Source organism: Neophocaena asiaeorientalis, unplaced genomic scaffold (genome assembly GCF_003031525.2).
Source record: "Neophocaena asiaeorientalis asiaeorientalis breed wild unplaced genomic scaffold, Neophocaena_asiaeorientalis_V1.1 scaffold119, whole genome shotgun sequence".
Classification (NCBI taxonomy): domain Eukaryota; kingdom Metazoa; phylum Chordata; class Mammalia; order Artiodactyla; family Phocoenidae; genus Neophocaena; species Neophocaena asiaeorientalis.
In genome coordinates this window covers 2714885-2729256 of record NW_020175821.1, presented here as the reverse complement: position 1 = coordinate 2729256, position 14372 = coordinate 2714885, and the positions used below count along the sequence as shown (strand labels likewise).

Here is a 14372-nt window from a genome sequence, read left to right as displayed (position 1 = left end):
GAGTTCCATAATACACATGATTGTGTTGGGTGTTACATAAAATTACTCATAAGAGAAGATCCCTGTCCTCTAGCAGTTTAAAACAGGCAACAAACACACTGGCACAAATGGTAGGATGTGAAATACTGTCATTTTGATCAATTTTATACAATTATAAGTATTCTAGGTTGTTTCTGATCATAAAAGTCACAGAGGCCATACAGCTGGATAATCTACTGAATCAAAGAATGAAGGCAAGAACAGATCCAAATAGGTCTAGACAGCCAGCCACAGGACAGTCAGATGCCATCTTTGTCATTTCAGGAGCGAACTATTGATACAGCTACAATTACCAGGCCTACCAGGCACCCATTCTCAGATCTTTCATGTTGTTTGCCAAAATTTGACACCTGAAATAGTCAATCCCTGCTTTTCCTCTACCTCTTTAATTGTAAAAATTGAATAGATACATTATAGAAGTTTGGAAAATAATTCTCTGCTAGACTGTAAACTCTGTGAAAGAAGAGATTATGTCAGATTCACCACTCATAACTGAAGCAACCACTAGAACAGAGTCAGGCACATGGACAGCTGTTATCCATCTCTTCAGTGAATCAGTGCATCATGCCACACAACACCCCCTTCCATTTGTTCATATAAAAAATGCATAACACTCTAATAATATGCATTCAAATCTATATCCCACTTCTTCTTTTCATAAACTTTCAAACATTTTTCTATGCTGCATTTGTCATCGATTTTGACAGCCACATAATATCTATCAAATGTACTGTAATGTCTGCTAATGTTAACTAAGTGGCTTCTGATTTTTCACCACTATAAATGATGCCAAAATGAATAGGTTCTCACAGAAATTTTTCTTCATGTTTTGAATTATTTAGGATAGATTCCCAGAAACAGCCCTGAGAAGTAGGCCAAAGGACAAAAAAACCTTTAAGACTCTTAAAAAATATTTGCCACCTTAAGACATAATATTATACCTGAAAATATCTGACCATAGATGAAGGTTAAACATTTAAATAATTTAAAGTTAAAGAAAAGCAGTGGGAGGTACTTCCCTGGTGGCGCAGTGGTTAAGAATCCACCTGCCAGTGTGGGGGACATGGGTTCAAGCCCTGGTCCAGGAAGATCCCACATGCCACAGAGCAACTAAGCCTGTATGCCAGACCTACTGAGCCAGCGCTCTAGAGCCTGTGAGCCACAACTACTGAGCCCATGCACCACAACTACTGAATCCCACGTCCCTAGAGCCTGTGCTCTGCAACAAGAGAAGCCACCGCAAATGAGAAGCTCGCGCACTGCAATGAAGAGTAGCCCCAGCTCGCCTCAACTAGAGAAAGCCCATGCACAGCAATGAAGACCCAATGCAGCCAAAAAAAAAAAGAAAAGCAGTGGGAAATACTGACAGAAAGAAAGCAGATTAGAAAAAAAAGAACAAAGAAAGAAACACAAAACGAAAATAAAGGTTTAGGAATTAAAGGTGACAGATACTGAGGACAGTGAGGAGCTGGAAATAGAGGGATAGGCTTGAGGTCTATATGTGAAGAAGTAAGCCTCCAAGTTATCCCTTCCCACTCCCATGGAGGACAGAAGATATATTCTCTGGATAAATCCAACAAGGGAGGCTCTAGGGTTGGGAATATAAGATATAGAAGAGGGCAGAGGTTTGGTAATGGACTGAAAAATGAGTCTGCACACAATTGTGAGCCTCCAGACCTTTTCCCTTGTAGCTTCCAGCTTGATACCACCAGCCTGTATTGGAACAGGAGGATAGAGGGCTCCAGGGAAGATGGCTTCAAGACAAAGATGCAGCACAGATTATCCGGATAGATGTAAGCATGTGAAAAACTACATTGAGGGGAAAATATGGGAAGGCTTTGTCACAAATGAAAGGAAAACAAAGCTAGTAAGATGAGGCAATTATCAATTCTATGAAAAACAAAAAGTTGGGCAAGAAAAGAAACAATCTTACTGGACCAACAAGGAGCAATGGTTACATAGCCATAATCACATATAGCCTGAATCCTGTCTTAACCAAACACTGGGATATAACTTCCCCCCCAAAAAACCCAAAAACACTAATTTGAAAACATACATGCACCCCAATGTTCATAGCGGCATTATTTACAATAGCCAAGACATGGAAACTACCTAAGTGTTCATTAGCAGATGAAGGGATAAAGAAGATGTGGTGTATATATACAATGGAATACTACTCATCCATAAAAAAGAATGAAATTTTGCCGTTTGCAGCAACATGGATGGACTTGGAGGACATTATGCTAGGTGAAATAAGTCAGACAGAGAAAGAAAAATACCGTAGGATATCACTTATATGTGGAATCTAAAAAATACAACAAATGAGTGAATATAACAAAAAAGAAGCCAACTCACAGATATAGAGAACAAACTAGTGGTTACCAGTGGTGGGGGGAATATAGGGGTGATGCAGTGGGAGGTACAAACTATTGGGTGTAATATAGGCTCAAGGATGTATTGTACAACATGGGGAATACAGCCAACAATTTTGTGATAACGGTAAGTGGAAAGTAACCTTTAAAAATTGTATAAAAATAAAATCTTTTAAAATTGGGATATAACTAAATTGGGAGGCTCTAGGTAGGTGTGGGTGCTATAAGTGAGCAAAATCTTTCTTCAGTATAATAAAAGTTAATAATTTGTAAAACTGATGAATAAAGAGAGAGCAATAAGCATATTATCAAAAAACGAAAATAGACACATTTCAACACGTTAAAAGTAGTTGCCTCTGTACTTTTCTGGTTCCCTGGGTTTTGAGGATGCTACCAGAGGACACCCCTTGATGGCATGGCTCTGGTGGCCAGGGTGGCTTGTATTCCTGGGTCTCGTGGGACTGTGGCAATCAGAGGGACAGTTCTTGGCAGGCTACCACCCCTAGGGCACTGCACAGACAGTGGACTGGGGCACACTCTCCAGTCTTTTTGTGAAGGAGGGCTCTTCGCTCATCCTGGAGCTTCAGCCTGAGAGGCAGGCTTCAGGATTGGTACACATTAGTAGCCTATGGAGTTGCTCTCAAGGAACATAAGCTGTGGACTCCATCTTGACGCTCTCCCTTGCTCCAGCTCACCTATATCACCCAGAAAAGAGCTTTTTTTTTTTTTTTGCGGTACACAGGCCTCTCACCGCTGTGGCCTCGCCCGTTGCAGAGCACAGGCTCCGGACGCGCAGGCTCAGCGGCCATGGCTCACGGGCCCAGCCACTCCGCGGCACGTGGGATCTTCCCGTACCGGGGCACGAACCCGTGTCCCCTGCATCGGCAGGCGGACTCTCAACCACTGCGCCACCAGGGAAGCCCCAGAAAAGAGCTTTGACACTCATCTGGAGCCCTGATTTCTGCAACTGCCGCTCAGGGGACACCTCCAGATTGCCTGGCTCTGGTGGCCAGCAAGGTTTATGCTTGTGGTCCCACAGGAATGTACATATTTGCATAGTTAAAAAACTGATGCCTGAGGGTCTCACTTCCAGTCACCCTGAGTCTATGTGCTGAGATTCTCCCCTTTAGGACACTGACAGGTCTTGGCACATCCTCAACTACTGGGAGCTATTAAAAATATAATAGGCTGCTTGGACAAGGCCAAGAGGTTTGAAAGACCACCAGGAGCTGAGGCAGGGCTGAATGACAAGGTTCATCTCCTACATGAGGCCACTCCTTCAACGCTGGGAGAAGTGGCTGTTTCATCTACTATATAGAAACCAACACAGAGAGTCAACCTCAGGAAAAAAAACTTAATGAAATGGAGATAAATAATTTACCTGATAAAGAGCTCAAATAATGGTCTATAAAGATGCTCACCAAACTGGGGAGAAGAATGGATGAACACAGTGAGCACTTCAACAAAGAGATGGAAATGTAAGAAAGTACCAAATAGAAGTCACAGATCTAAAGAATATAATAATTGAACTGAAAAATACACTAGATGGGTTCACTAGCAGACTAGATAAAGCAGAAGAAAGGATCAGTCAACTCAAAGACAAGGCAGTGGAACTCACCCATTCAGAGCAGCAAAAAGAAAAAACAATGAAAAAAGTAAAGATAGCTTAAGGTCTTATGGAACAGCGTCACATGGACTAACATTTGCATTACTGGTCTCCTATAAGGAGAATGAAATGAAAAATGTAAATGAAATAATGTTTGTCAAAGTACTTTGTCAACTGTAAAGTGCTGTACACATGTACTTTAACAACCTTGTTACTGGATTCTTAAAAAAAACAAAAGCACCACCTCTGAAGAGAGAAATGGAGTGAGGATTTTTCTGTCCTCATAAGCCTTTTAGCATTTTTTTTTTTGCTTTTAATACACAGGGCATGTGATACTTTGATTTAAAAAATTAAACATACAAGTCCAAGGACCTGGTGGGAGAAAACGTGCCCATTGATTTGCTTCCAGTCACAAAGATGATATTTGTAACCAACTGGATGTCCCCTCTGGTATCTAGACAACAAAAGGGGACAAATTAGGAAATAACCTAGAGGTGCCCAGGCCTGCATTACCAGGAAGTCTACCCTTTTGTTTTGGTAGAGAGAGGTTTTGGTCTGGTTTCTTCCTCCCTACTCAGCTTTATTGAGATAAAATTAGCATATAACATTGTGTAAGTTTAAGGTATATAACATGATAATTTGATGTAAGTATATACTGCAAAAGGATTACTATGATGAGGGTAGTTAACATATCTATTACCTCACATGGTTATCTGTGTGTGGTGAGAACTTTTAAGATCTACTCTCTTAGCAGCTTTTAAGTATACAATATAGTATTGTTATCTATAATTACCGTGCTGTGCATTACATTCCCATAACCTATTTATCTTATAACTGGAAGTTGTACCTTTTGACTACCTTCATCCATTTCCCCCATTCCCCCACTCCTGGAACCACTACTCTACTCTCTGTTTCTATGAGTTTGGTTTTTTTGATTCTGCATATAAGTGAGAGCATACGGTATTTGTCTTTCTCTGTCTAACTTATTTTACTTAGCTGAATCCCTCCAGGTTCATCCATGTCATCACAAATGGCAGAATTTCCTTCTTTTTATGGCAGAATAATATTCCATTGTACATATATATCACATTTACTTTATCTATTCATCCATCTATGGACACTTGGTTGTTTCCATGTATTGGTTATTGTAAATAATGCTGCAATATGAACATGGGAATACAGTTATCTCTTTGAGATCCTGTTTTCATTTCCTTTGGATATATACCCAGAAGTGGGATTGCTGGACCATATGTTGTTTTATTTCTAATTTTATTTTATTTTATTTTATTTTTTTTTGTGGTATGTGGGCCTCTCGCTGTTGTGGCCTCTCCCGTTGCGGAGCACAGGCTCTGGACGTGCAGGCTCAGCGGCCATGGCTCACGGGCCCAGCCGCTCCACGGCATGTGGGATCTTCCCTGACCAGGGCTCGAACCCGTGTCCCCTGCATTGGAAGGCAGATTCTTAACCACTGAGCCACAAGGGAAATCCCAGAAGCAAGGAGTCTTAACCACTGGACCACCAGGGAAGTCCCTAAAGCTCTTTTCTTTGAAAATAATAAACTGAGTACAAGAAAATGAAAAGGAATTCCAAACAAGCTATAGGACAGTGACAGTAGGGTGATATAAAAAAGACAATTAAAATAAATTTACCAGTGAATCTACAATTATTTCAAAATAAAAAGTTTTAAGAAATCTTTTACCTGAAGCCAACATAGTCTCCCATGACGACACACATTAGCTCCTTCTGCTGCCACACTCAGGACACTTTGCTTCTTGATGTGGAGCATCTGGTAAGAAAAGGAAGAAAATAAAAATCTCCAGGAAATAAATGTTGCAATTATGACATCATGAATGGCACAAGTAAAATGGCTAGAAATAAACAAAGTGGATCATATTTTTTTAAACTTACAAAATCCAAAACACATGTCTGCTTCACACACACACACACACAAATCACACTGAATGCTTCTGATCCTCTTTTCAGGGTTCACAAAGTTATTCCACAACTGGAAAATAAATCATTCATATTGCAAATGCTAATAAGAGTTGAAAACTCAGATACCTTTTGTTGCCACTGGTGTTAGAGCAAAAGGTTTCTAGTCTTTATGGCAAGATTCCTCATGCAAAGAACAGCAATTTACTGTACCTAAAGGGAACTCACACAGTGGCTGAGTCTCACAGTATCTACTGTTCAGAATGAGAAAAACACAGACTTAACAGGTCCTTTAAAGTCTTGGATTCATTAAATTATTCAAAACTGAAATAGGGGTATCCTGGAAACACATTCTGGTCCTCTTATTATCTATATTCGTATCATATTTCAAAACATTATACAATTCTAAAATCTTTACTGCATAATCCATGAAAATATCTGCATGGCACAAGATTCTCCCCATTTTACAGGTAGATAAATTACTCAAGAATAGAAAGGCAAAGTAACTTACACTAGCACAATATCTTCCTTTACAGAGCATAAAGTGTTCTATATTCTGAGTATCTTTCATCAATGATAAAAGAAGGGGACTGAACTTCAGTTCCATTCTCAATCAACAAGAAGGCTGCAAAACTGGGAACAAAAGCTGTATTTCCCTATTGATAAGAATTTCCAACTAACTCTTTAAATTTCCGGAGCAAAAGTTCTTATCCTATTATTTGTTGTTGTTGTCATGGACCCTTTAAAGCATCTGTTGATATATAAAGAATTCTTGTAACTCAATTAAAATGGCAAATGAATAGATATTTCTCTAAGATATACAAATAGCCAATAAGCCTATATGGGAAAAGAGTCTAAAAAAGAGTGGATATATGTATAGGTATAACTGATTCACTTTGCTGTACACCTGAAACTAACACAACATTGTAAATCAACTATACTCCAACAAAAATTTTTTTAAAAAAGAAAAAAAATAGCCAATAAACACATGAAAATATGCTTAACACTATTAGCCTTCAGGGAAATGCAAATCAAAAACACAATGAGATACTACTTCACACCACTAGGATGGCTATAATTAAAATGACAGATAATAGCGTCGGTAAGAATGTGGAGAAACTGGAACCCTCACGCCCTGCTGGTGGAAAAGTAAAGTGGTGCAGCGCTTTGCAAAACAGTATGGCCAATCCTCAAAAAGTTAAACACAGAGTTATTACATGAGCCAGCAATTCCACTTGTAAGTATCTATCCAAGAGAAATGGAAACGTGTCCACACAAAAACTTGTGTATGTATGTTCACAGCAGCACTATTCATAATAGCCAAAAAGTAGAAACAACCCAAATGTCCATCAAATGGTGAAAGGATAAATGAAATGTGGTATATCCATACAAAGGAATATTATTTGGCAACAAAAATAAGTGAAATACTGATACACGCTATAACATAGATAAACCTTGAAAATATTATGCTACGCAAGAGAAGCCAAGCCAATCACAAATGACCACACATTGTATGATCCCATTTATATGAAATGTCCTAAACAGGCACATTCATAGAGGCAGAAAATAGATTAGCGGTTGCCAGGGGCTGGGGGTACTCAGAAGGGATTAGAGGTGTTAGCTAAGGAATATGGGGTTTCCTTTTGGAGTATTAAAAATGTTCTAAAATTCACTGTGGTGATGGATGTACAATTCTGTGAATATGCAAAAATCCAGTGATGTGTACATTTTAAATTGGTAAATTTTATGGCATGTGAATTATATCTCAATAAAGCTGTTTAAAAAACAAAGAATCTGCTGAAAGCTAACCCTCTCTTAAAAAATACATCTGTGCATACACGAGCATAAGCTTGCTCCTAAACAAAAAACTTAACAACTTCCCTAAAGTCTAACTGTGAACCATAGCCTAGCTGAATAATTAGTTACTGCCATATCTCAAATTTAAAAAATATTATAGAGAAATTGCCTAAATAGAGCATCTAGACTGGTCTTTTAAAAATATAAGTAAAAAAATTTTTGACTCTCCTCTAAAACTGCCAATGGCTCTCCATCTTACTCAAGTCGAACTCAAAATCCTTGTCTACCTGACCTGCCTCCTGCCCCCTTCCATTCCCTAACATTCTTTTTCACTGTGGTCCTGCCACAATGACCTCCCTGCTGTTCCTCCACACAAGTCAAGTGTGCTTCAGCCTCAGGGCCTCTGCACTTGTAATTATGCCTTCTTTAAGTTTTTTACTAGATATCCACATGGTTAGCTCCCTTACTTCTTTTAGATCTCTGTTCCAATGTCACCTCTTCACAGAGGTTTTCTCTGTCTACCCTAAATAAAATAGGAACTCCCTGTCATTCCATTCACCATACTACACTTTTTTTTCATAGCACTTACCACTAGTTGATATACAATTATGTGTTTATTTTCTTGCATTAAAATAAGCTCCTTCAGGGCTAGAACTTTGTCTTATTATTATAACCCAGACCTCAGAACAATGCCTGGCAAATAGCCGGCTCTCAGATGTTTTGTTAACTCATTAGGAAAAACACTAATGATCTTATAATAAGAGAGAAATTTATGAGACATAGACATGATACCCATTTGCAGACAATACGGAGAATGATTGAGGGCAATACTTACTGCAGCACCAAATTTCTGCTGGAACTGATCAATGACTGTGTATGTCACCTCCTCTTCCTCTACAGGAGAATATTATTATATATATTTATCTTCCTTGGCAATAGAATAGCCCTCCCACTAATTTTAGCCATAATCCTAAAGTCCTACTCTATTGTAACTCAAATGTCTAGAACTACTGAGACTAAGCCTAGAATACTGAGAACTATTTCATTATCACCTGCATCAGCCCATCCCGTAGTGAACACTATTAGCATCCTATTTGTCAGTTGAGAATAAACAAAAGCCCCACTGATGATATCTTATAAAATATTTACTCATTTCCTTTGATAATCCAGTAATGTTTCCTTCATCATAAGTTTATGTCTTGAATACTTCAAGACATGTACTTTTTAAAAAAATTTTAATACAATTTTTGAAGGTTACTCTCCATTTACAGTTATTAGAAAATATTGGCCATATTCCCCGGTATTGTACAATACATCCTTGTAGCCTATCTTATATCCAATAGTTTGTGACTCCCACTGCCCCACCCCTATATCCCCCCCACACTGGGAACCACTAGTCTGTTCTCTGTATCTGTGAGTCCGCTTCTTTTTTGTTATAGTCACTAGTTTGTTGTATTTTTTAGATTCCACATATAAGTGATATCATACAGTATTTAAGACATGCATTTTCTAAAAGCACATTCATAATAAAAAATAATAGTTTAAAATAAATTAGTCCTGGAGATGGACCAATGTCCACACATTTGGAATTCTCTGGATCCTGAAAATTAATTATTTTTCTAATTATGTAATTTAAAAGATTAGAGGTATAGCATAACATATAGTTCTTCTTCATCTCCCAAACTTTAAAACTCTGGAGTGGCTCAGGACATAGTCCATAAGCCACTTCCTTTTTTCTATCCATACTTACTCTCTTGGTGATCTCATCTAGTCTCAAGGCTTTAAATATCATTTATAGGCTAGATCTTGAATTTATATCTCCACCTCAGATCTTTGCCTTCATCTCTCAGCTTACACTCAAACTTAGGTTGACCAAAACTAAACTCCTAACCATCTCCCCAAAACCTTTCCCACCCAGAATCCCTCCCATACTTCAGGCTGCTCAAGCCCAAACCCCTGAAGTCATCCTTGTTTCCTCTTTTTCTCTCACAACCACATCTAATCTGTCAGTACATTGTGTTGGCTCCACCTCAATATACATGCAGAATTCCACCACTCCTACCAACCATATTGCCACCACGAGGGTCCAAACCACCATACCCACTAAACAAAATTATTTCAGTAGCCTCCTAACTGGTATTCATGCTCTTACGTTGGCCCTCCTCTCAGCATCTATACAGTATCCAGAGTGATTTTGTAAAAACAGAAGTCAGATCATGTTACTCCTCTGCTCAAAACTCTCCAATGGAAAATAGAAGTTTTAAAAAATACCTTCTAGGGCTTCTCTGGTGGCGTAGTGGTTGAGAGTCCGCCTGCCGATGCAGGGGACATGGGTTCGTGACCCGGTCCTGGAAGATCCCACATGCCGCGGAGCGGCTGGGCCCGTGAGCCATGGCCGCTGGGCCTGCGCGACCGGAGCCTATGCTCCGCAATGGGAGAGGACACAACAGCGAGAGGCCCACGTACGACAAAAAAAACCACAAAAACAAAAAAAAACCCAGAAACCTTCTATAATAGTATAAAAATAGAAATACTTAGGGATAAGTATGGCAAAAGATGTGTAAGACATACAATGAGAACTACAAAACACTGCTGAGAAATTAAAGATCTAAATAAATGTAGAGGTATACTGGGTTAATGGAATGGAATACTCAATACTGTTAAGATGTCAATATTCCCCAAACTGATCTATCAATTCATTGTAATCCCAAAAAAGATTCCAGCAGAGTTTTTTCTCTTTTGGTAGAAATTAACAAGCTGATTCTAAAATTCATAGGGAAATGCAAAGAACAAAGAACAGCTGAAACAACTTTGAAAAAGAACAAAGTTGGAGAACTAATACTACCTGCTTTCAAGATCTATCATAAATCAACAATAAACAAAACAGTCTAGTATTGGTGTAAAGATAGAAAAATTAGATCAATGTAACAGAATAGAGTGTCCATAAATAAATAAACCTATATACATACAGAAAACTGATTTTTGACAAAGGTGCAAAGGTAACTGAAGGGAGAAAATACAGACTTTTCAATAAACGGTGCTGGAATAATTGGATGTCCGTATGGGAAAAAAAAAACCTTGTCCATATCACATCATATACAAAAGTTAAAAATGGATCATACAGGAATAAAGACGCAGATGTAGCGAATGGACTTGAGGACACGGGGAGGGGTAAGGGTAAGCTGGGATGAAGTGAGAGAGTGGCATGGACATATATACACTACCAAATGTAAAACAGATAGCTAGTGCGAAGCAGCCGCATAGCACAGGGTAATCAGCTCAGTGCTTTGTGACCACCTAGAGGGGTGGGATAGGGAAGATGGGAGGGAAGGAGACGCAAGAGGGAGGAGATACGGGCATATATGTATATGTATAGCTGATTCACTTTGTTATAAAGCAGAAACTAACACACCATTTTAAAGCAATTATACTCCAATAAAGATGTTTTTAAAAAGTATATATAAACATTTTAAAAAAATGGATCATAGACCTAAATGTAAAACCTAAAATGTCTAGAAGAAAACAAAGGAGAAAATCTTTGTGACTTTGAGCTAGGAGAGATTACTTAGATATGACATCAAAAGCACAATCCATAAAAGAAAGAAAATGGATAAATGGTACTCCATCAAAATTTAAAATGTCTGCTCTTCAAGAGATGCTTTAAGAGAATGAAAAGACAAACCACAGACTTGGAGAAAATATTTGCAAAGCATATATTTGAGAAAAGACTTGTATCCAGAATATATAAAGAACTCCCAACACTGAATAATAAGAGAACAATCCAATAAGAAAATGAACAAAAGATATGGATAGACATTCACCAAAGATATTCAGATGCCAAATAAGCACATTAAAAAATCCTCAACATCCTTAGTCATTAGGGAAATGAAAAAAACAACCAGCCAACCTCCAATGGCTTCTCTTCTCACTGCAGAGTAAAAGCCAAGTCCTTTCAATGATCTACAAAGCCTTCCATGATCCACTCACCCCACTTCATCCCCTACTGCTCTCCTTGCTCCAGCTACACTCATCTCCTTGCTGTCCCTTCAAGATCATGGCATGTTCCTCTCTCAGGCCTTTGCATCTGCTAATTTTTTATGCCTAAAAACCATTCCCCCCAGATATTCATACATCTTGGTCCCTCACTTCCTTCAAGCCTTTACTTCAAATGTCACTATTTCAGGGAGACCTGTCCTGGACACTCAAAAATTGTAAAACTACCCTCTCCATACATTTCTTCTTTTTCTTCTTTTCTTTTCTACTTAACATGTGGCACCAGCACACTATATAGTATACTAATTTATCTTATTTAGTGTGTTTCCTGCACCATAACTCGATGAAGGTAGAGATACCAAACTTTGGTATCCCCAATGTCTGGCATATGGTGTGCACTCAAATATTAAATAAACAAATGAATCATGGTATTTTATCTTAATTCGGACCCTAGAAACAACAGCTTAGCTGAGAATTCCACATAGAACCTTGACTCGGGGTTATACCAACTCTGAAGAGTTCTGAACCACAAGAGAGCCTAGAAAATTCAGAGCCCTGGTACTCACCTGATGGGCTGTACTTGAGGTCATTTAGCAGAGAAGTGGTTGGTGCCTCAGAGGCAGGAGAAGCAGGCTTATATACATTTATGTCTTCATCTTTTATTGTATCCATCCTGTTTCTTTCTGTATTTAGACTATGCTTATAAAAAACAACACTTAGGTGAGCTTGTTCTTTGTTGTTAATGCCATACACACATCAGTGGTAAGGACTCTGGATCTTTCATAGAGAACCCATTCATCCACTGTTTACACTGATTTGAAGATACCATCTAAAGATGGAAGGAAACATCCACCTATTTCTTCTCATGTTAGGAATTACACAGCTAGTGAATTACAGTTAAGGCTTTCTACCCTAATGTGTACATCTGGGTAACATCATAATTAAGAAAATCATTCCATCATACCTAACAGAAGATGCCTTTTCTCTTACTGCACCTTGTTCTTCTTCATCCAGTAGTTCCACTGTAAAATAACCAAACGGCTTCCAACAGGACTTCCAATATGAAAGCAGTTAACTATCCCTCTGTCCCCTCCACACCCACAGTTTGATTATGTAACACAGACAGTAATTGGGAATGAAATGTTAGTCCATAGAGCCTTCATCGGCCAGCAATAAATAGAGCAGAAAAGACTATCCAAAGTACTGACGACCCCTAATCTTACATCCCTACATAGCTTCCTTGGTCATTTAGCAGGATTAGGAACCTCTCTACATATCCACTTTACCCTTTTTGTTCCAGGACACCTTTGTGGTCATGCAGAATGGTTCTAGAGATATCTTTTCTTTCCTATTTATTCCCATCCTAATGCATTTTCCTTCACACTATGTACTATTAGGGGGTTTTCTCTCAAATCATTCACACTGTCCCTTCCACTTTCTCAGGCTGGTGCATTAACAGTTCAGTGATGTGAAAGGTAATAAAAGCTAGACTGGAAATCGCAAAATAAATATGAGAGAAACATTCCACAGAGACTCTGAAACCACTTATTTTTAACCTAACAGTTCACGGAATACAGGGAAATATTGTATATCATTGATTCTAAGATGCACATTTTAAACAACTCTGAAATTGGATATGATTTACGGTAAATGCACATGATAGTTTAATTGGCAGCTTCTTTTTCTTTCTTAGGGTGGGAAAAGAAATAATGCACATTGTCATTAATGGCATCTAAGATTCAATTAAGTACCCTTAGGTACTTTTCATGGAAAAAGTTTCTCAGGGGCAACTATGTTTCAAATGTCTCTTTCTCCTACACTGTCTAGAAGTGTTGAGTCCGGGTCAGAGAAAGTAAATTCACTAAAAACTCGGATTAATCAATTATTATCTTTATCTTGATAATTCTTATTCAAGGTGCTTTTCAGGGAGAACCCTCTATGGCTGATTGAGCCACAGGGCAAAGAAAGAAGAAGAAGGTCATCCTTTGAGCCTAGAAATTATAAACAAAGGCCAAGTCCTGAGAATGAATTTAGGAAGAAATGAATCCATGTGTACAGATCACAAAGCTGGTCAGTGGTCAGCCTTCTCCTGAGTTAGGAAATAGTAGTAGTAATTCCTTCATTTTTCTTTACAAACTCATCCACAGCCTAGCTTTGTTCCAGTCCCAAGCTCTGTTCTACTGCAAAGTCTAACAGTTAACACACAATTAACAATCGTTCTACTTCCACCACCATCACTGCCATTTTTAAAAGGTGCTCAAGGGACAAAGAGTGTTTACAGTAGCGTACTCAGTAAGAAACGACAGTTATATAAGCTGGCTGGGGACTTCCCTGGTGGTCCCGTGGCTAAGACTCCACGTTCCCAGAGCAGAGGGGCCTGGGTTCGATCCCTGGTCAGGGAACTAGATCCCACAGGCCTCAACTAAAGATCCCACATGCCGCAACTAAAGATCACGCATGCCGCAACTAAAGATCACGCATGCCGCAACTAAAGATCACGCATGCCACAACTAAAATATCCTGCATGCCACAATTAAGACCTGATGTAGCCATAGAAAGAAAGAAAGAAATACTAAAAAAAAAAAAAAAAAAAAAGCTGGCTGGACTTTTCTGCTTTAAAGTAGGTCTTGATT

The 14372-nt window shown here is 38.7% G+C and overlaps 1 protein-coding gene across 3 annotated transcripts in view; it reads right to left on the bottom strand.

The window, feature by feature from the left end:
* EXD1 (exonuclease 3'-5' domain containing 1) overlaps nt 1-14372 on the bottom strand; it is a 31917-nt gene that overhangs the window by 9714 nt on the left and 7831 nt on the right. For 2 of the 3 annotated variants that reach the window (XM_024732627.1, XM_024732626.1), the window contains 4 exons: nt 12704-12761; nt 12306-12433; nt 8582-8640; nt 5717-5803 (listed from right to left, as the gene is read on the bottom strand). In XM_024732627.1, the coding sequence (XP_024588395.1) occupies nt 5717-5803; nt 8582-8640; nt 12306-12433; nt 12704-12761 (332 nt within the window). The remainder of the gene's footprint in view (nt 1-5716; nt 5804-8581; nt 8641-12305; nt 12434-12703; nt 12762-14372) is intronic. The other variant, XM_024732628.1, reaches the window with a different exon arrangement.